The sequence below is a fragment of the Sciurus carolinensis genome, chromosome 11, assembly GCF_902686445.1.
Source record: "Sciurus carolinensis chromosome 11, mSciCar1.2, whole genome shotgun sequence".
Taxonomy (NCBI): Eukaryota; Metazoa; Chordata; class Mammalia; order Rodentia; family Sciuridae; genus Sciurus; species Sciurus carolinensis.
The window spans coordinates 19025838-19049332 of record NC_062223.1 but is presented as its reverse complement, the minus strand read 5'-3'; the positions used below and the strand labels follow the sequence as shown (position 1 = coordinate 19049332).

General features: G+C 37.6%; 1 protein-coding gene across 1 annotated transcript; it reads right to left on the bottom strand.

The window, feature by feature from the left end:
* Positions 1-4438: 4438 nt before the first annotated feature.
* Positions 4439-23195, bottom strand: LOC124959104 (olfactory receptor 5M11-like). Its single transcript, XM_047517744.1, has 2 exons — positions 22600-23195; positions 4439-5414 (listed from the first exon to the last, which is right to left on the bottom strand). Exons 1-2 carry the CDS (start codon positions 23193-23195, stop codon positions 4439-4441), a joined length of 1572 nt encoding a protein of 523 aa, XP_047373700.1.
* Between the last annotated feature and the right edge of the window lie 300 nt (positions 23196-23495).

The following is a 23495-nucleotide window of genomic DNA, read 5'->3' as shown; positions in this document are numbered from 1 at the left end:
AGATGTCAGCTTAGATATTAATCCCTAAGGGAATACTATTTCTGTATACATTAAACTAACATAAAACCAGCATAATAGTCCTCTTTCATGTTGTGTTACATGATTTCATAATGACATGTTGCAATATTGACTTTCAATGCAGTTTAATTTATTGATATTATCTTCCTTTCCAAACCATTGCCCAAGAGAAAGGGGAACTGATATTTTACATACACAGTGTACATAGCATTCAATACAGTGCTTTTAGTCAGTTTTTTCACCACTGTGACCAATAGACCTAATGAGAACAATTTTAGAAGAATAGTTCATTTTAGCTCAGGATTTGAGAGGTCCTACTCCATTGATAGTTACCTCCATTGCTCTGGGCCCAAAGTGAGGCAGAACATTATGGCAGAAGAGGAAAGCAGCTCAGGACATGGCTGCCAGGAAGCAGAGAAAGTGCCAGGCCCAGAAGGGAAGAAATATGTGCCCCAAGGGCATATCCCAAAAACCTACCTCCTCCAGACACACCCTGCCCACCTATAGTTACCATCCAATTAATCCTTATCAGCAGATTAATGCACTGGTTATGCAAAAGCTCTCAAAACCCAATCATTTCACCTCTGATGTTTCTTGCATTGTCTCACACTTGAGCTTCTGGGGAACACCTCAGATCAAAACCAGAAAAAGTGCCTAGACTGTGTTGAGTGATCATAGATATTTATACATTGAATTTATCATAAACAAAAAGAGCTTGATTTCACCCACAAATATTTTATTTTATTCACGTTTTAAAATTTCACATTAATTATAATAGGAAATTCTCATAAAAATAAAAATAATCTGACTTCTCATGGGTTGTTTCTGACAGGGAAGCAAATGGTCAGATTCCTCCATTACAAGGCAAATACTCCATTGTTTGGAAATAAACCCTCTAAGTGTACTATTAATGTCCTACAGTCACTACCTCAACTTCACAACTTCGAATTTTTGATCACAGAAATGGATACAGTGCAGAATGAATTAGATTTTCTAGTTACAAAGTAGAAGTAGAACAATACAGAGAAATGCTCACTTTTGCCCAAAAAGTTTAGCAGGTCAGCAAGAGATCACATATATGATGAAAGCAGAGGTAAAGATGGTATAATTAGGGGAGGAGGCAGAGGAAGAGGAGAAGAAGGAGGAGGAGGAGGAGGAGGAGGAAGAGGAGGAGGAGAAGGAGGAGAGGAAGAGGAGAGAGAGTAGGAGGAGGAGGAGGAGGAGGAAGACACAACATCCTTCAAGCGTGAGAGCAGAAGACATGCCTGTGAATTGTTCTAATCACATCTGTCCCTGTCTTCCTGTTGTCTTAGTGGAAGAATCTACTTTTTGTGCCAGAACACACAATTTAGTTCATTTTGAAACTTAAGTTATTCCAGTACGTAATAAGAAAACTCACAAATATTGGAAAGAAGTCTTAATTTGTATAAGGCATGGAGCAACTATATGGGAAAAACTATACCTCTAAAGAACCCTAGAACCAACAGAGAAATTAACAAGATCTCAAGAGAAATGACTCATTAAAAATCCATTATCAGCATCTGTCTTCCCCTCTCACAGCCATTGCTGTACATTGAGCTTCAGAGATAGCCCTGGAGCAAGTGAGAATCAAATGGACAAGAGGTGACTCTGAGCTCCCTGAGAAAAATAACCAGGAGCAAAATCAATTCCCAGGGCCCAAGAGGCAAAACACCCCCATATGCATTCTTTGTGCAAATTTCGGGGAGTTTGTTTTGTTCTGAGAATAACCCTAACATCAAAGGAGTGTGTGTGTGTGTTCTGGCCTTTTCCTTTGGTTGCAAAGAAACTGGGTGAGATGTGGAATAAAACTGCTGCAGATGACAAGCAGTTTGTAAAAGAAGGTTGCTCATCTGAAGGAAAACACATCACTGCATACTTGGCTAAAGGAAATCCTGATGCGACAAAAAAAGGGAGTTGTGGAGGAAGATAAAAAGCAAGGAAAGGAAGGAAGAGGAGGAAGCTCATGGTGATGAATAAGCTGGTCGTAGCACATTTTTCTTGTCTATAAAGCAGTAAAATCTCCCATACACAACTCACTAATTTAAATCGATGAAATGCAAGTCTGGACAATACGTGTTTTAAAACCGTGCAGTGTCTTTTTTTCCCCCATAGATAACACTGTACTGAATTGTTCTTACAGCCCTATCTTGGAGATACTTTCAACAGTCACTAACCTTGCCTAGTATACTGTGGGTTTCCTTGTGCACAGCACGAATTAATTGCACATGAGGACTGTATTTTTATATCATTGGCTTTCTCTCACACAGCTTTTATGAAATAATTATTATTCTGTTAAGTGAATATTACTCCATAATTACATAAAAAAGTTGCAGATATTTTCTTGACGTTCCACATGCTTCAGCATTTTATTACCAATAAAAAACCCTCATTATATATGCTAGCAAAAAAATAGATATACATAGAGAATGAAGCAAGAAATTCCATGGCTATTGAATCCCAATCCAGAGACCCAATTGCACTCCTGGGATGAAACAAGATATTATGCTTATAAGAAATTACCTTTTTATCTTATCTTGTTTTAGAAGTTTTCATTGCTTGTAAAAGGAAAAAGAGAGAAACAGAGAAAGAGACTTTACTAATACATTTTGGGATGAACTTAATACATATACATGTATATACAATATTTTATACCTTTAATTCTCTTATGGTAGAATAACAGGAATTTAGGAAGTACTCAGCATTTTAGGTCAATGATACGGCACTAGTTGTTTGGAGAGTAGAAGAATCTTTCATTTTCATTTAAACATATCTCCTGAAGTCAAGTGTATTTGACATTGTTGAACTTTTTTTTTTTTTTTTTTTTTTTGCGGTGCTGGGGATTTGGAACCCAGGGCCTTGTGCTTGCGAGGCAAGCATTCTACCAACTGAGCTATATCCCCAGCCCATTGTTGAACTTTTTGAAGAGCAGAGAGCAGTTTCATTTTCTCCTCCAGATAATATTCTCACTCCCATGGTACACTTTAACAGGCCATGAATTAGGTCTGCTGTATTCAGGAAGGAAAGAATTAGCATTGCTTAATCACTAGATCACTTAATCACTATTAATCACTTAATAACTAGAAATAGATAGATATTTCATATGGAGATAATCCATTGTTACCTTATTTCCTTCCTTAATTTTAGTCTTTCCTCTCAGCACTTTGTCCCAGATGTTTCAAATGCAAGGGATACGGAAAGCATCATCTGTAGGTCTGCTCGCCAGAGACAGGAGTTAGGTCCCCATATCTTAGGCCTGGATCCACAAGCTCAGGTCAAAAACAAAACAAAACAAAACAAAACAAAAAAACCCTACCATTCTTCCCTCCTTTTATTGTCACTGCCACCACAACACAAGCATAATCGTAAAAAATTGATCATGACCTATTGCTTCTGGTTTTACTTAGTGAGTCAATGAAAAGAATAGATTGTTTCATAAAGAATCCTTAATCAAAAAGACATAGGAGAATAATTATGGTTGTAAGAAACTGAGCTGAGAGCATGTCTACCCTGCTCACCACTATAATCAATAACAGTCCATCAGTGTTCCGGGCAAAACCCATTGGGGAATTCCATCTGCAGCAATAGTTTTCAAAATTTAATGTGCCTGCAAATCACCTGGAGTCTGGTTGAATACAGATTTGGATATAGTAGGTCTAAAACTCATCTTCAAAACACAAAAAGGCATTATTAAACTTATTTTATTTTATTTTGATACTGGGAATGAAACTCAGGGGTGCTTTGCCTCTGAGCTACATCCCCAGTAGAATGGTAAGTTAATAGTTATTATTTTTCTTCCAATACAAACATTAAAAGCTGCTCTGGACAATGTTCAAGCATTAAGCACATTGTTACTAAGTCACCATGTCGTGCCATAGATCTCCTGAATTTATTCCTCCTAAGAGAAATTTTGTGTCCTTTAAAAAACATTTTCTTGTCCTCCTCCCTCACCAGTCCTTGTTGACCATTCTTACTCTGTTTCTATGGGTTAGACATTTCAGAGTCCAACTACAAGTGAAATCTTGCAGCATTATTATTATTCCATTCTGTGCTTTATTCATTTCATCAAGTTGCCAAAATGGCAATACTTTCCCCTTTCTTCAGACCAAATATAATCCATATTTTCATTTTCCATTGATTCACTGATGAACACATGTCTTAATTTCATGTCTTGGTTATAGTGAATGAACCTGCAAAAAATGTGGAAGCATATCTATTTCCTGAAAACACTGCATTTCCTTAGATTTATACCTGGATATAGAAAATCCAGAACATATGGTAGTTCTATCTGCAAATTTTTGGGAAAATTCCATACTGTTCTCCATAATGACTGTACTAACTTACCTTTCTGAGCATATTGTCAGAAGCTTATGAAAATACATTTGGACCAAAATTTTAAGAGTTAGGGTTTATGTGCAAGTGGAGGGGTTGACATTGTCCTGATGACATTTCTTCTGAGGACAGTCTTCAAGGCCTGCTTTACATCTTTGTTCCGCAGACTGTAGATCAAGGGATTAAGCAATGGGTTTACAAAGGTGTAGAAGACAGCTATTATTTTGGATTCCTCAACAGTCTTTTCTGTTGGTGGTCTTACATACATGCAGAAGAGAGTCCCATAAAACAAGGTGACAGCCACCACGTGAGATCCACAGGTGGAGAATGCCTTGCGCCTTCCCTCTGCTGATTTCATCCTGAGGAGGGCCGTGATGATGAAGACATAGGACACCAGGATGATGGTGAGGGAGCTGGAGAGGTTGAATGCAGCCGAGATGAGCATGGCGTGCTCTTTAATGTGAGTGTCAGAGCAGGAGAGCTTGATGAGCGGTGGGTCAGCACAGTAGAAGTGGTTGATGACATTGGACCTACAGAAGGTCATGTGGAAGGTCAGGATGGTCTGGAAGAGCCCATCAGAAAAACCATACACATAAGGACATGTGGCCAAGCAGACGCACACTCTCCTGGACATTTTCACACTGTAGCGCAGAGGGTCACATATGGCCACATAGCGGTCATAGGCCATTGCAGCCAGTATGTAAAACTCTGTGAGGAGAAGAGCAATGAAAATGAAGCACTGTGTAAAGCAGCCCCCAAAGGAGATGGTCTTCCTCTCTGATAAGAAATTCCTCAGCATCTGTGGAGTTGCATTGCAGGTGTAACACAAGTCCACGAAGGCCAAGTTCCTGAGAAAGAAGTACATGGGCGTGTGCAGGCGAGAGTCCAGCTGGATCAACACCACCATGCCCAGGTTGCCTGAGAGGGTGATGAGGTAAATGGCCAGGAACAGCACAAAGAGGACAGGCTGGAGCTCTGGGCGATCCGTGAACCCCAGCAAAACAAATTCTGTTACAACACTGCCATTTAAGATGGGCATTTTGGAACTTCAGAGTCTGAACTTGAAACTACAGAAAAGAAACAGACATGACATTCCAAACTGTAATGAGAATGTCACTTTTTTCCAAAAAATATATCATCGACAATGAGTTCTACCACCAAACTGATTTTGTGTAACCACTAAATTTTTATGTCTTTTGGTTTATTTTACTTTTCCATTTCTATCTCTATACCTACACACATGCTATTAGGTAGACAGACACATACATACATACATACATAATCACATACATTTGCAGGTAAGTTACACCTCTTCTTTCTCCTGGCATTATTATTAATTATTATTATTATTATTATTATTTTTGCCTCTCAATTTCAATTTATCCTATAACACCCAGATTAATGCCTACTACTTTATGAAGAATTTCTCATCTTATTCCTTCTTAATGAACGTATGAGAATGATGTATTCCTTCTCTGTCCCTTGCTTCCAGCATAGCTTACAGATATTCATTTATTTTTTAGCACATTAAATCACAATAATTATGTACTTTCAAATTCTCATTATTCCACAGCTAATACAAAATCTAGTTTATTATTGTACCATAACTACCTCTCATAAATTCTATACTGGATTTTAAGGAGAATAAAAATTGAAAAGCATGTATAACTGAGAGCATAGATGAGCTTCAACATTTGTCTCTTCTCTCTATCCTAGTAGAGCTTTGAAAGAGGTCAGAAACTTAATAGAATTTAGTGCTTACTGAAATTTTGTGTGAAAAGCAATTGCTTGCAAAACCTGTTAATCAAATAATTCAATTTGTTTCAGAAAGCCTTCTGTGGGATATTTGGATCTTCATATCTAGTAATTATCAATAGCAATAAAGGATTTTCCAGTTCCATAAATCTCTGCCCAATAAATTTTTAAAGCATCTTCCAATGGAATGAATTCTCACACAGTATTTTGAAGACAGTTACAGCAAAAAGTTGTGTCATTTTTTTGTTGTTGTTGTTTTTAAGAAATTAAGCTTAGCATTATTTACAATTAAACTATTGAATATATCTTTTTAATTACAAGATTTATTGCAATTCTCTCTGGCTTTTCATTTTTTCCCATGTTAGGAATTGAACCGAGTATTACCCATACTGAACCTGTACTCCACCACTGATCTATGCCCCCAGTTTATGCCCTTGTCCTCCCTTTGCCTTTTAATTTCTCCTCACATCACATCTAATGCTGAATCCTACCTCTCTTTCACAGAAGATGTTTTTATACTATACCTTTTTTCTCATATTTAAAATCTTTATAATTTGCCCAATTCTTGCAAAAGGAATTACCAGTACTGTAACTTACATAAAGTTAGAACGAAGTCTCACTTTTAGAGTTGACCTTCTTTATGTAGAATTTAATAAGCCTGTGTTGAAGGCATTAAGAGCTATTGATAACATTGATGAACTGTTAATTGTCCACCAAATTGAGGTTCTAAACTATTTGTGTGCAACGTATACATTTGCTTCTAACAAAGCACTCTGCAATAGATATTATAATACTCATGTCAGAGTTTAGAAAAATATAGAAAGATGAAAATATTGAACCAAGTTCACATTGCTATTGAGCACAGGATCAGAGATACAAACCCAAATTGTCTGACCTGAGAACTTCAATGGCAATTGCAGCAGTTGGTCTTTCTAAGTCTGGACTTTGCTAAGAAGATCCCTGTGTATCCGGAAAGACTTGAGATGTTTGGTGACAAGGACCAGCTGGAACAAGGACAAGCATGGCATCCATATGAGGTGCAGCATGGAATACAGAGCTGTGGCACACCTTCCCCAACACCATTGTTCTCCACTGTGTGGATCACTGACACCCTGAGATCCATTGCACCATGACAGCAAGGGACACGGTACTTAGAAGCAATGGCAAAGTTTGGGATTGGGAATCAGTTGGGAGCCTCTGCCCATCATGTTGCATCTACAATTTTGTAGTTTTGAATTTATAAACAAGTTTCTCCATGTCGCTTTTTAAGTGACAACAAAAATCTATCCTGTCTCCCTCTCAAGTAAGTGTGGATATCAGACCAGATATTCATAAAACAAGGCTTCCTGTCACTGTGCCTATTTTGGGATTCAATAATGCAGATGCAGAATTGAATATTTTCAAAATTCCTGATGGATATGGACTGATGGTATTGTAAGTGTATAAATGGTATTTTATATAGCAGAACTATGAGGAAAAGAAAGGTGTTTTAGAGAATGGGTATTGGAATTTTTAAACAGGAAAAGCAAGGAAGAGCTCCCTGAAAAGGTGACATTTTTGAGGAAAGAAAAAACTGAAGGAAAAAATTAAAAATAAGTTAAAGGCTATCTTGAGAAAGGTGCCCTTGGAAAGATAAAGAGCAAAAGTAACAATATCATTTGAAATCGTCTTGGGGTCTGCTAATGATTTGTGTGTGTGCAGTTAATGCAAAGGGGAGCAGAAAACTCCACCTGGGGTGTTCCCTCATGTAGAAATGGATCATTTTATTGGAAGTCTGATTCTCCTCTGTGTGACTTTTCCATCAAGAACGTCAACAGGTCTCAGTGCAGCACAGGGATCAGGGTTAACTGAAGCTTCCTTTCAAGAGGGTCTAGCAGAAAAGTTCTGAAAATTTTATGTTTATTCATGTGACAGCAGCAGGGGTAAAGGAGATGTTCTCCTGCTCCTTGACACCTAGGAAACTCCAAAGGAAGACTTGATGGAGAAAACCAGAATAGACAAAATTGGAAGAGAAATGATCTTGATATAACATTTTAGGCTTAAAAAAATGGAAAGCAAGTCATTGTACATGATCAGTTCATTCTCAGGAGGACACCCTTTTTGCATGTCACTTAATGACCAATGGGAGAGATCTGAAACAGTTTTGCCTAGAAAACTGTGTGACTTGTGCAGACTCCAGAAATACAAGTGCAGACAAAGCAGAGTATTTCAAATAAAGAGAGAGGAAAAGTGCCAACAGTAGATGCATACACTAGGAAGAAAACCCTGGCAGGTCTTGCTACCTGTGTATTACCAGAGGAAAAGGGGGATATGGAACAAGGGACACCTGGGCTTGGTAATCTGTACCAAGTCACTGACAGAGAAAGAAAGCGAAGAATACTTCCAGTACAGGAGAAAGATAAGAAGGGTAAAACTTTGGAACTCAGACCACATAACATAATACACTGTGTTCAGTAGAAAATAATAAATGAAGACTCCTTGTTCAAAAATTAAGAGTTGTGTGACTATTCCAGCAGAGCATTGAACAAAGTTTGGGGCTCTTTCAAGCACAGGGACATATTCAAAGGCACAGAGCAGGCCTGGAACACACAGACTATCAAAACTGACCCTGAGGATAAGCAATGAGAAGAGCACCCACCTTCCATGAAAAATATAATAGGAAACATGCCCCAGAGAAAGGGTTTCCACACCAATGGTTATGCACTAGAGGGAACTCATTTCAAGAGGTTAGAATTGCAGAACATTTTGCAGATTATTCAATCACAAGTGAATAAAAGAAGATTTTGTTTCAGAAAAAGGGAAATAGTATCAAGAAAAATTATGTAACCAGAACTTATCCCAAGATTTGTTCTTAAACATTTTAAAAATATGAGTGCCTTGAAAAATCCATTGAAACCATGAATTCTCAAGTGAGATAAAAGTGCAAACTCAAATTCTTATCCCCTGAATGTAAAAGCTCATATATGTCTTAGATCTAAGTACATGAACTCTGCTGTGAGCATTGGCCCAATCCCTCGTCTGCAAATGGCCTTAGATTTTCACGTAATCACTATTTTCCTTTCTCATTTGCTTTCATCAGTGAGAGTTCTGTAAAATATCAACCAAGACTTCAGGCACAGTGGCACACACCTTTAATCCCAGTGACTGAGGAGGTTAAGGCAGGAGGATTGCAAATTCAGGGCCAGTCAGTAACTAAGCAAGACCTTCAGCAACTTGGTGAGACTCTGTCTCAAAAGAGAAAGGACCGAGGATTTAGTTTTATGGTAAAGTGCCTTGGGTTCAGTCCCCAGGTGTTTTTACACGTGCACACACACACACACACACACACACAAACACACACATTATTAGAACCCAGGGTGCACCAAAGCTAAATGTATCATAGAGATCTCCAGAAAAAATATGATATGATTTTATCAATCTGTGTTTGGAAAGGTAGAGATAAGCAATATGTTTGAGATGAACGGTAGAAACATAATAAGTAGTGACTTTTTAAGAAAAAACCTTCATTGTGACTGAAACTCAGTCAATTTAACTGTATCATTTCCTGCAAATGGAGAGCTGTAGGAAATACAAAATTGAAACAGATTTCCATTTTCTCCTTGGGGACATAGAAAGTTCTAAGCTGTTAGAAACTACATGTAAAAAAAAATTACGATTCCTCTCTGAATCTGTTTCCAAAATAATATTCTTTTTAGGGCAAGGAAAATGAATGGGTCTGTCTCTATGCCTTTCTCATTGAATACCTATTTCTTCCACCAGTTCTGTTGAGAAATGTTCTAATAGAATGTAGAAAAGAAGAAATAAAGGAATTATCAGTAATTAGGAGCTGATTACAGCAATTCCCTAGAGCACCTGCATACAAAAGTGCATAGAGAGTTTCCAGGTTGAAGGTGAACCTCAAGGTCAATAAAAGTGTTATAGGTGGAGAGGAAAATGGGAAGTACTGGGGACTAAATTAGAACAAATAATATTCCATACTTTTAAAATTATGTCAGAATGAATCTTAATGTTATGAGTAACTTAAAAAAACAATAAAAAGAAATAAATCGAAAAAAATTTATAAATGTATTGTGTGCATGTTTACAAATGCAGCCCTGATTATATTTACATATAAATAGCAAGCTCATTTCCTGGACAGCCCTGAAAATCAAACACAAATGATCAGTTTGAACCTAAAGTAACAACTCAATGAGTTTTTTCAGTGAGCTCAGAAATCCACTTAAGTCAACAAAAGTTTTGAATGGTTCTGGAATTTATACACAACCCTCACACCAATAAATTCCTTGAGTGAACTTGTGTAACACGTAGTTCAGTTGAAGCTTTTGCAAAAGAAATGAATCATTTTAAAAGTTGAACCTGTTCTGCCTTCCTGAATATGTTAATATTTTTGTATTTAGAAAATCAGAATTTGTGAAACTAATTCCAGTAAGTGATTATGATTTTTAATTCACCAGTTATGAACTCTAACTTCACATAAGTGCCAAGTTTAGCTCACCTATCTGAAATTTGCTTTTTGGCTATGAAATTTGAAACAGGTTGTCAGAAGGATAAAATAGTGAATTAATTTCAAGTACTTGGAAATTAACACTTTGCATGAAATAAGCTTGTAACGACTGTTGTCCAAAATAGAATTAACACTTTCCATAACTTACTACCCCTCTTTACTTTCTTTACCTACAGTCCCTGAGAAACATTATGTCTATTATCTTCAACTAAATGTCAAAATTTATATGATACTGATTCACAAAGTCAGTGACCCAACTCTCAAGGATGTCAATGCCTATAAATCATGGGTAAGAACCTTTAATACAATTTTCTTTTGACTGAAAATAAGAAACATAAAAGCACAGGAACTTACTTCTGGTTTGGTGTGGCAGTATTTTCTCAACCTCTGATTAAGGCAGTTTCTTAATACCTCTCTAAGCAGCAAGATCAGGTTGTATTTATTCCAGGATGTGAGAGATGGTACTTGTTTTTTTACGGCAAATCTCAGAAGAACTGAGGAGGCTCAGTGATGAGTGCTAATCTGGAATCATTGTCCCACTTGGATTTAACAGAAGCACTGGGGATAGAGGAAGCTAATTTTATTTCCCTGTCACATTTTCCACAATTTCAAATTTGCTAGAGTCTGTCCTATGAACTCTGTGGGAGACATACAAGTACAATGTATCTTGTTTTATCCTTTGCTTTGTTTTTTTCTCTTTTTATGTGATAAGAGCACTTAACACAAGATATACCCTCCTAAACCTTTAGATGCACAATGCAGTAATGTTAACTCCAGGCACAATGTTTTACAGCAGCTCTTCAGGACTTCCTCACCTTGCACTACTGAAACTGCTCATTAGCCTGGAACTTCTCATGTCTTCCTTTTTGATAAAAGGCAGGAACATCCTTTTTTAACTAAACATTGACTAATAATCCATCATGTACTATATTTTATCTATTCCTTCATTGATAAACATTTGGATTATTTCTATATCTTAACTATCATGAATAATGCTGCCATAAATGTAGAAGTGCAGCTATATTACACTGGAGAATCCCTATTTCAAATTTTTGGATATATGACTGGATGTTGGAAAACTAGATAATATGATAGCTGTATTTTTAAAAATTTTTAAGGAACCTCCACACTGTTTTCCAAAGATGATATAACATTTTATATTCCCACCAAATATGTACAAGCACTATAATTCCTCCACATCTTTGCTAACACTTATTGTTTGTTGCCTTTCTTTTTTTTTAGAATGACAATTTTAACTCATGTGAGGAGATATAATTTTGATTGACATTTCCTGGATGCCTGGAGATGTCAAATATATTTTCCTAACTCTGTGATGCACTTGAATGTTTTGTTCTGAAAAATAATTTCTGTTCAAATCCTTTGCCCATTTTTCAATGGGGTTATTTGTTGCTGAGTCTTTGTTTCCTTGCTTGTTTATTTGCTATTGAGTTGAGGTGTTCGCAATATCTTTTGGATGTTAACTCCTTTATCAGATACAAGGTTCAAAAATACTTTCTCTGGAATTTTTTTGTTTGTTTGTTTGATTTTGGCTTTTGGTACCAAGGATTGACCCCAGGGTGCTTCCACTGAGCTACATTCCAAGCACTAGTGTTTAATTTTATTTCGAAACAGGGTCTCACTAGGTGCTCAGGTTGGCCTTCAACTTGTCATCTCCTGCCTCAGCCTCCCAAGTAACTGATTACCAGCATCCACCACCACACCCCACTGTTTTCTCTGATTCTTCAGATTGCCTTTTCAATTGGTTGAGATAGGTTTTCTGGTTTGCTTTGGTTTTGTTTAGTTTGTTTGTTTATTTTTACTTATTCATTACTTAGAGAAAGTGTTGTATTGTGTCCCACTTGTCTCAGAACTCCTGAACTCAAACAATCCTCCAATCTTATTGTCCTGAGTAGCTGGGACTATAAGAGTGCACAAATGTACCAACATGGTATTATTTTTATTTTTTTATTTTATTTTGACATTATACAACTCATCAATTTTTGCTTTTGTTGCTTGTACTTTGGTATCAGATCAAGAAATCTATGCGATGCCCAAGGTCATTAAGATTTTCCCTTAAATTTTCTTTAAGGGTTTTATACTATCAGGCCTTATGTTTAAATCTGTAGTCTATTTTGAATTGATTTTTGTATGTGGTATAAGGTAAGATCCAGATTCATTATTTGGATGTGACGATCCAATTTTCCCACCAGCATTTGTTGAAGAGACTCTGTTTCCTGCATTGTGCATTTTTGGCACATTTGTCCAAGATCAGTTTAGTAAACGTGCATGGATTTATTCCAAGGCTGTTTATTCTTTTCCACTGGTCTATCTGTCTATTATTGTACCAGTGTAATACTGGTTTAATTGCTACAGTTTTGTGATGCTTTCAAATAAAAAAGCAAGATGCTACCAGCTGTGTTCTTTCTCAAGATCACCTTGGCCATTTGGAGGCCATTCGCTACATGTGAATTTTTGGAAAGTTTTTTTATATTTCATAAAGCAAGCAATGAGCTTTTAATAGGGATTCCATTGAAACTATAGATCACTTTGATTTATTTTCTTTTCTCTGTCAAAATGTACATTTTTCAATTTGCCAATCACTGATATAAATAGTTTGGAAGAGGAAGATTGACTGAGTTTTGTAGAAGATGCAATGCTATGTTGAAAAAAGAAATGGGGCCACCACTGAAGCCATTTGCCTGAATCCACATGATCTAAATTTATGCCAAGCTATTCCCCGGGATGACTTCTGTAATCATGAATGAAACACAAGGTGAGAGCTTTAAGACTTGGTCAGCATGAAACTGAGCCACTGGGCCACAGACCAATCAACATCAGCAGCTCTGTTTACCTTAAAAGGTATGCTAACATGTCACAGAAATCTCAAGAAAGTTGGCAATGCTCTATCCCTCCTGTTCAGTGATCTGTGCTGTAATGGCTATGCGCAGGACTTCTTCACAGTTGTTTTTTCAGTCTTTCAGTTCACAAAGCATCCCATTGCTTCAAAAATTTTATAACTTGATCAGAATTTGTTTTTAAAGTTTTGTTTTCAGAAGTGGAATCCAAAGAAAACTCCTGATAAGTCCTGAGAGGAGTGAGCATCCAGTTCCAGCCCCCACATCTAACACACTCCTTCTTTACTTGCTCACCAACCCTGTGGGGACTTCCAGGGTTGGTCTCTCTCAGGCACAAAGTTGGCATTTTTGACATTTTGAGCATTCTTACTTTGTTACATGTGCTGATGTTTGTTTGCTGAAGTTTATTAGTAAGCCATCTTTTCCTGTTCAGCAAAGGGGTAAGAACTGGTGTTTCCCCAGTCTTGTGACAGAAACCCTGGGCCTAAACTCCTACAGCTAACCTGGCATCTCAGGGAAACCATGGTCCATGACAAGTTCCAACCAGGGCAAAAGACCAGCATCTTGAACTCTCTGGAAAAAATCTGATAATTTTACAGAGATAATAAGAAATTCCAGTGGCCCAGGAGAACTGTAAATTTCAATAAAATAGTACATCTTAGGAGAACTCTTGGAAAGAAATATTATCAAACAACTAAAGAAAAAATTAAAATGCACTCTTGGATTGGTACATGGAGGGTCCTCAAGGACATACTGACTCAAAAGTAACATCTCTGAAGGAATCCCTACTTTGGGAAATTAAAGGCTAAGACTCATATTCTAGCCCCTCTTGCTCTCAAATGATTCAGGTTTTTCCCCAAAATAAACATTAAATGTTGAAAAGAGAAAGAATTATTGACAATATTCCAGGTTCTTTATCCACTGATATGGACTTTGGAGCATTCCGGCCTTTGCTACTGTCTCTGCAGCCACATGCCTGAGTCATTCCTTTTCTTTTAGCAACTGAAACCCACAGCCTCATAACACTGACCTCTGATAGTAGGCAAACGTGTCCCAAAACACCAAGAGGAGAAAACTTTAATCCTTACTTTGTGGCTTTTAGGTGTAAATTTTCTACTCCTCTCTAGAACTCAGTAGTCATCTCTTTGAAATACAAGCTTTGGGAATATAACTTATCAAAAGGATTTTTAAATATAATCCTTTAGAAAAAAAATGATCAATGAAAAAAATCTTAAAAGTTATTTCCAGCAATATCTGTGTAAAGCTTGGTAACGGACTAGGCCACCTCAGCTGTCAGTAACATACCTTGGATCTTAAAGTATGCTTTTTTTAGCTAGTGTGTTTACATTGTTGCATCTGTCACATGCCTGGAATTTTGGAATAAAAGTCACAACATTTAAGTTTAAGTTTTCATTCTCCATTTGTTTATGTATGGGTGTATTTGTGTATATGTTGTCTTCATCAGATAACACCATGCTTGTAAACTGCCTAACTTGCAGTAAAGGAATACATTTGTAAACGTCCCGAGAAGGTCAAGGTCTGTTGCTATGTTCTGACCAGAGGAAAAAAAAGTTAAAAACAGAGAAAAAAAATTCCCTGGAGGATGAAGACCCCTTCAGTACATAGCCTTACTGCCCACTGCACAAAGTAACTCCTTTCCCTCCCTGTGGAAGCTCTTTTGCAATCCTGAATTTCCCAAGGTTTTCTTTTCTTTGGGTGTCCAGGGACAACAGCTACCCTGATCTTCCAGGGTGCTGGCCCTTGAATAAACCTGATTTCTTTCACATCAACTCCCACCTCCTGAGTACTGGCATTCAATTGCAAGCAGATGTACTTGGATCCAATAGTAATTCATGCCTCTAAATTGACACTCAACTTATTAATGACTGATATTCCTTTCATATTTAGATATTTTCCAATTAAGATAAAAATAACTGCCTAACATAAGTTTGCTTATCTACCTTTAACTTTTTAAGATTCCCTAACGGTTACTCCAAAACATGTGCACTGACATATTAAGAAATATTAGTTAAAGGTATATATAAAAAAGAGAAATCTTTCTAACCTTCTTTTTCTAATTTTTAAAACAGGAGAAAAGAAGACCACATGAAAGATTTTCCCTATGACAAGAGGAAAGCAAAATTCTTATGAGTAAAGACACAAAGTTGGGGCTCGTGAAAATCTACAAGAACAATTTATTTCTCAGACCAAGTAAAAATCTGTAAGACTTTAAATATAAAAAATACCTAATATATAGCTTTTATTAAAACAGAAATATTTAGTTTTTATTGTGCTATAAGTAAAAGGGACACAGGGCACAATTAAGTTTGCATCAATAATTAAAGTCATACAATTAATTATTAATGTAGAAAATAATGCACATTAATAAGAAATACATGTTGTCACCAACATGCATAAAATTCTTTTTTTATAATCCATAATCCAAAAGGAGAAATGGATAAAGAGTGTAAGGTATAAAGCCATCTTTCTCTCCCGTTACAGGAATTTCCCGCCTCCCAACCGCTTGTCAATCTGTGTCCGCCCACCTCTTCCGTTACAGGAATTTCTGGCTTTCGGTGCCGCCATCTTGCTGCCTCCCACGTTATGTTCTAACATGTTATTGGTCCATCAGTCAGTCTGCAAGAATTCTCCTTTGCGATTGGTTCCTCCCAGCCTGTGAAATTCCAATATCTGTGAGAAGCCATGTGCCATGTTCTCCTTCTTTTTTCTTTTTTCCACCCCAAGCGGACCTTATCCATCCACATAAAGTCTTTTGCATAAGATCTCCTGTCTGCGGAGCGTTTTTTCTGGGAGCTACCAGCGAGCCACAACTGAGCCAGCGACCCCTAACATGTGGTGCCGAAACCGGGATGGGTTTTTCCACTGACTAAGCAAGCGGATTCCCATCCGATAGCCCCAGTGCCTGCGGATAGAGATTCACCTTCCATTTACCTGGACGTCCAGTTTTCTGCATGCAACACAGGACTCCAAAATTTGTGAGTTCCCCTTAGGCAGGCCCCCTGACCACTTAAACACATCTCAGTTGATCTGAGAAGTGGCCGTTGATAATATCCAGGGCTCTCAAGACTGCCGAGGTGTGGGGGTACCTCCAACCATGACTTTCATAGTTACGGTTGGTCCCTATAGTTGGTCTTAGTTGCTGGGTGGATTCCTGATTTTATGATGCTGAGATTCTTTCTCAGGGTTTGAGGCTCTTTTATATTTTTTCGTCTCGCTCAAAATCCTGGCCAGGTCCTCAAACTCTCTTGGCTAATGCCTGGTTGGACACTGGTACTAGTGACGACCAGAACTCTGTACTAACAACCTTCTTGTTGCCTGGCACATGGTTTTTGGGACGCCATTAATCACTAGCCAGGTGAGTCTCAGTCTTCACCATGGGATCCAGGACTTCCAGCCCAGCAAACTCGCCCCTGAGATGTTTATTAAACTATCTCAAACACCTTCACCTGTGCCCTGAATTAGAGCTAAACTGTCCTTTAGATAGTAAGTCAGAATGGTCTATTTATGACACCCTAAATTCTAGCTTTATACTAGGTATAATTATATGCCTAATTATGCTAGTTATAATTAAGTACATATGTGGGCAATCTAGTGAATGGAAAGAGACTTTTCCCTTTCGTGTTTTTCCTTTCTTTCAGGCTAAACCTAATCTCTGCTCTCCTCAAAAACCTGAACATGTTCTCTTGGCTTCTCCCCCACCTTTTAACCCTTCTTTCTCTTCCGAGTTCGATCCAGCTGATGAGTCATCTCCTTACAGGCCTCCTACTGCAGAAGTCCCTGTCCATTACTCTTCTTTGCCTCATTCTGTTTCTCCTTCCGCTCCTCCATTCAGCCCACCAAGTCCCCCCACCACATGGTCTCCTGCACATGTCTTAGCCCCTTTACGGGAGGTAGCTGGTGCGAAGGGAGTAATCAGAGTCCTAATCCCCTTTTCACTGTCTGATCTGTCTCAAATAGAGAAGCGGCTAGGTTCCTTCACCTCCAACACTGCAACCTTCATTAAGGAATTTCAGTACCTTACCCAGTCTTATAACCTTACCTGGCATGACATTTAACTCAGCAGGGGTCCCCATCTTTCCCATTGTGTCCAATCCTTACACCCTGCTTTCCTCTATCCCTTCTTCCACCACATACTTTTCAGTGCTAAATCTCTTTGCTTTTACTTGAACTGACCCTTTCACTTGAGTTTCTTCTTAGATAACCTGGACAGTTCTCCCACAGGGACCCCATACAGTGATCCTGGCCACGCCAACAGCTGTCAAGGTACAAAACTTACCAGGATGGCTGCACATTTCTCCGGTTAAGCTCTATTCTCTGTCCACTAACCCTTCTCCAGCTCCTAATCCACAGGCTTCTTCCAACTGATACTCAACCACTCCTGTGGGACCCCTTCGTCTCAGACTGAAGATCATGAAGCCCTCCACCCTTTCTCCCGTTCCAGAAACTGGGAGCCAGATGATTGAAAAACCAGAAAACCATGCCCAGGCATGAGGACTGGATTCCTATTTGTAATTTTCCTAACCACTGAATTTTTTTTTCCAATAGAATGCCAGCTGAAAAGGGGAGCCCCCTGTCTTTTACTTCCATGTCAACTAATCAGCTTGTATTGCAGAAATATCAGGATCTTACAGAAATCGGAGCCCAGCTACAGGTGTGCCTCCAGAAAAACTATCAAGTCCCCAACTCTTCCTGCCACAATGATACCAGCTCTACGTCCACACTCAGCAGGAAGTAATTACAGAAGACTGACCTTCATCCATATACCCCCCAAAAAAAAAAACATATTTTTTATAAAAAAGAAAATGGGCGAATGTAAGGTATAAAGCCACCTTTCTCTTCCGTTACAGGAATTTCCGGCTTACGGTGCCGCCATCTTGCTGCCTCCCACGTTATGTTCTAACATGTTATTGGTCCATCAGTCAGTCTACAAGAATTCTCCTCCACAATTGGTTCCTCCCAGCCCGCAAAATTCCAATATCTGAGAGAAGCCATACGCCATGTTCTTCTTTTTTTTTTCTTTTTCCACCCCTAGTGGACCTTATCTGTCACCATAAAATAAAGTCTTTTGTGTGAGTTCTCGTGTCTGTGGAGCATTTTTCTGGGAGCTACCGGCGAGCCACAACTGAACCAGTTACCCCTAACAAAGAGTATCCTAGACATATCATAATTACAGCCCACATTTATTACTGCTGGAAATAGAATATTTGCCACATTTCTTCTTTTTTATTCTTTGCCCATATTTTTATTTATATGTTCTTTTTAGATATACATATCAGTAAAGTTTATTTTGACATATTATACATACATGGAGTATTATTCTGATTTGGAATCCAGTCTTGTGGTTGTAATATATAGCTTTTTATTACAGAGTAGAGTTTGAAATTTTATGGGTCTGCTAAGAAACATGTCCAGTAGTATACACAAAAATTATACTATAAAGAATTATGATCTCTAAAAAACTTTCTAACGTGTACTTTACATTTTTCTCCAGAAATTAAGGTCACTAAGAGGTAATTTTAATGTTCATACCTAATTAAAACTCTTGGAAATAATAAGTGAAACAACTGTGTGCATCCTATGCTAAAAAAAAATAATAAGATGCTTTATTAGTAAGGATATGGGAAAATATTTTGAGAACAAGAAGAACTTGTCCTATTTTAGAAGTATTCAAATTTGTCTGAAGATGTAAAGGAGGAGAACACGGAGTAAACAGTAATTAGGCACAGAACTTAGGAAAGAGGAGGGGAAAGGAGAGCAAGGAATAAGTTGTTAAATAACCAGTCTAAAGAACAAAGATTATGTATCTTATCAAAATAATTTTGTGCTTCATTTTCTCTTTATCAAGTCTTTGATTACTTAAGAAAACTGAGTTTCCTCTTTTCAGGATGGGACTGTGTCTCAGTGTAGAGTGCTTGGGGCCCTGATTTCGATCTCAAGTTCTGCAAAAAAACAAAAAACAAAACAAAAACAAAACCAACAACAACAAAAACCAGAAAGAAAAGAAAATTGAGTTTCTCTTACATGGTGTTGTTTTGTAATCCAACTACTAGTTTTCTGTATTTTCCTTTGAACTCTCTTATTTGAGAAATGTTAAAGAAATGTATTAAACCTCATTTAGATTATATTTACATAGATAAATGTAACTGATATAAATGTTCTAAAAGTCACTTGAAATTTCTAGAAAATTAATATATCCTGGTCTAATATTAGCAGTCACATTTCTATTTATTATGTTAAAATATATATTACAGAAGTCACCAAATTTTCTTGTCAATTGCATTACAATGTGTTCTCAAGGTCATTTTAACTCTTTTATAGATGATTGCTATTTTAATGTGATGCTTTGTTAAAAGCTTTTTCAGAAAGGTTTTAGTACATAACTGCCAGATTGAAAGGAAAATTCTGAGGACTACAAGTTTCTGATAACTTTGCACCAGAGTCGTTTCTAGACTGCAAACAAAAGTTGATGACATAAACTTCAGAGAATTCACCCCCACTTATACATGAAATTTCCTGCCTGGCCCTGTAAGTCATGCAGGAGGTTCGCTAGAACTCCCAAATGACATCATTCATACTACAAAAAAATAGGTAGATCCATTAGACTGGATCTGCCATATCAAAAAAATGGTATTTCACCGTCAATAAATCAGGAACTGTAGCCTAGGATCTTAGAGATTTCCAAGGGCAAATCCAGTTATTCCACAAGATTAAGAAAGTACAATCAATTAATATGTTTAGTTCCTTAAGTATCAGCTCTTGGGGACTGTGATGTCAGAACGTTTATCAAACTCTCTGTATGGTTCCCTTAGTCATTTTAATAATCTCTCATTAGTTGTGTTCTCCCAAGAGTCTTCAGTGTTTGTCACCAACCACTTGAGAGATGATTACTTTGAGATCAAACAAGAAGTATAGTAATCATTGAAACCAAATCATTGAAAGAGCCTGCTGAGATTCTAGTTTGTGACCTAGGATGTCTGCAGAAGGGAAACAACATGCAGTGACAGAGAATCATGCTACATAGTTGAAAAAGTTCCCCACATTCTCAGATCAACCAAGAGAGTGATCAAGAGGAAAGACCTGTTAAAGAAAACTTTGAAAAAGGTCAAAATATTTCCTCCATTGTATTTTTAAACTATACCAACTGCTGTCAGGAGGCTTTCTGGAAACATCTGGTTCAATCTCCTGGTTTATTTTGAGCACAATAAACACTTAAAGTTTTCTTACTCGTTCTAATTAAACTTTTGACAACTGTTATATTATAGCATGGTTACTCATAATAGTATTATTATGTATTTGGATCAGAAATACTCTGGTATCAAATGCTATTATGGATAGGGTCAATAGAGGCAATATCGTATAAGTTAATATGACTCCAAGATAAAAAACAGGACATATCTTTATCTAACTGGTCTATGTCAGCACATCTAACCAAACTGACTTCATTTAAACTAATCTTGGTTAGATCCCAGAGGCTAAAAAGCAATTTCATATAGTGTGAACTTCTATTCATGAGGAGAAATGAACTTGGATTGCTAATAAAAATTAATAATTTGCTCTTTACATGGAAGACTATGAAGTCACTTAATTTACCTAAAATGATTGATTAGTTATTCATTCAAAATCTGATCACCAGATATTAACTGAACACCCCAAACTAATATATCTTTCTGTAGGAATTGCCAAGTCAAAATCCCTTATATATCTTTTTTTTTTTTTTTTTTTTTTTTTTTTTTTTTAGTACACCTATACTCTGGTAGAAGAAGAATCTTTTTTTCTCCTGCCATTCATTTTAGTGAAAATTCTAAAAACGAATATATCATGCTTTGTTGGTGTTTTTGAAAATGTTAAAATGATTTCTTCCTTTACCTAGATAAAATCTCTACTGCCACGTGCATGTCCACAGGCCATGTCCCAGGCCTATGTTTTACTTACAAAACACAATTGACAATAGAAGTGATAGTGGAAGCAAGGTAGTTTTTCTTTATGACTCATTGCTAACTCAGTTTCTGTACTTCACCTTTTAATTACATGATTTACTCTTCAATCAATTTGTTTCCAAATTCTCAAAAGCAGGTGAAACAGAAATCAATCCCTCTAGGCTGGATGTCAAAGGAGGAGGTGAGTTTGTGTAGCTCAGTTAGATCCCAAAACTCAAGTTTAGAAAACATATAACCAATATGTTCCACATTTTTTCCATTGTCCTCTTTACTACATAAGCACATTCATAAGAAACAGGAAACCACCATCATGACACACAATTTCTGGTTTCACTTAGTGAGTTAGGAGAGGAATACAGAGTTCTGGCTCTGAATGATTCTTTAATAAAAACACAAATGAGAAAATGAATGGAAGGGACAGAGCTGAGAACATGTTTATCTTATCTACTGTTGTTAACAATAAGAACACAGGGGTATTCCGGAGCAAGTTCTCACTCAGAGCAATGGTTCTCCATGACTTTATATGCCTACAAAACACTTGAGAATTGGATTAAGATATGGATTTGAATCTAAGAAGCAGAATGTATTTCTGTATTTCTTACACTTCCAAAATAATGCCAATGCCTCTGGTCCATGGTGCATGTTAAGGAGGTAGGCCTACAAAAAATGAAGGCAACTCATTTTTCTCTAAATATTACCAATTCGGCTGCACCACTCCTAACATAACCATGAAGAATGCTGAAATTCATTATAAAATGCAAATACATTTGGGTCAAAATTTTAAAGTTAGGGTTTATGTGCAAGTGGAGGGGTTGACACTGTCCTGATGATGTTTCTTCTGAGGACAGTCTTCAAGGCCTGCTTTACATCTTTGTTCCGCAGACTGTAGATCAAGGGATTAAGCAATGGGCTTACGAAAGTGTAGAAGACAGCTATTATTTTGGATTCCTCAACAGTCTTGTCTGTTGGTGGTCTTACATACATGCAGAAGAGAGTCCCATAAAACAAGGTGACAGCCACCATGTGAGATCCACAGGTGGAGAATGCCTTGCGCCTTCCCTCTGCTGATTTCATCCTGAGGATGGCCATGATGATGAAGACATAGGACACCAGGATGATGGTGAGGGAGCTGGAGAGGTTGAATCCAGCTGAGATGAGCATGGCGTGCTCTTTGATGTGAGTGTCAGAGCAGGAGAGCTTGATGAGCGGTGGGTCAGCACAGTAGAAGTGGTTGATGACATTGGACCTACAGAAGGTCATGCGGAAGGTCAGAATGGTCTGGAAGAGCCCATCAGAAAAACCATACACATAAGGACATGTGGCCAAGCAGATGCACACTCTCCTGGACATTTTCACACTGTAGCGCAGAGGGTCACATATGGCCACATAGCGGTCATAGGCCATTGCAGCCAGTATGTAAAACTCTGTGAGGAGAAGAGCAATGAAAATGAAGCACTGTGTAAAGCAGCCCCCAAAGGAGATGGTCTTCCTCTCTGATAAGAAATTCCTCAGCATCTGTGGAGTTGCATTGCAGGTGTAACACAAGTCCACGAAGGCCAAGTTCCTGAGGAAGAAGTACATGGGTGTGTGCAGGCGAGAGTCCAGCTGGATCAACACCACCATGCCCAGGTTGCCTGAGAGGGTGATGAGGTAAATGGCCAGGAACAGCACAAAGAGGACAGGCTGGAGCTCTGGGCGATCCGTGAACCCCAGCAAAATGAATTCTGTTGCGGCACTGCCATTTAAGATGGGCATTTCCTGAGAGACAGGGTCTGTCCTTTAATCTATTGAAATTCAGTAGACATGAAGATACAAAAGGATGAGAGCTTAAATTATATTATTCTTAAAATTTAACTTCCAAAATGGATTTTTGCATCACAATAATTATTCATAATGAAAATTCTTCCATTCTCAATGTACTCTGTGATTAAACAGTGTAGACAGAGAAAGTATCTTAAGAGATTCTGCCTTCTGCATTCTTTCTAGTGGACAGAGTCAAATAGAAAGGCAAGCAAATAAATGAATTTCAAATAGTAAATAGGAAGATCTTACTTT

Bases quoted from the DNA above. Each gene is read 5' to 3' on its own strand.
- LOC124959104 (XM_047517744.1), bottom strand. From the start codon at position 23,195: ATGCCCATCTTAAATGGCAGTGCCGCAACAGAATTCATTTTGCTGGGG. The intron at 5,415-22,599 runs GCTCATCTCAGC...CAGACTCTGAAG, and splicing joins CACATCAAAGAGCACGCCAT to TTCCAAAATGCCCATCTTAA.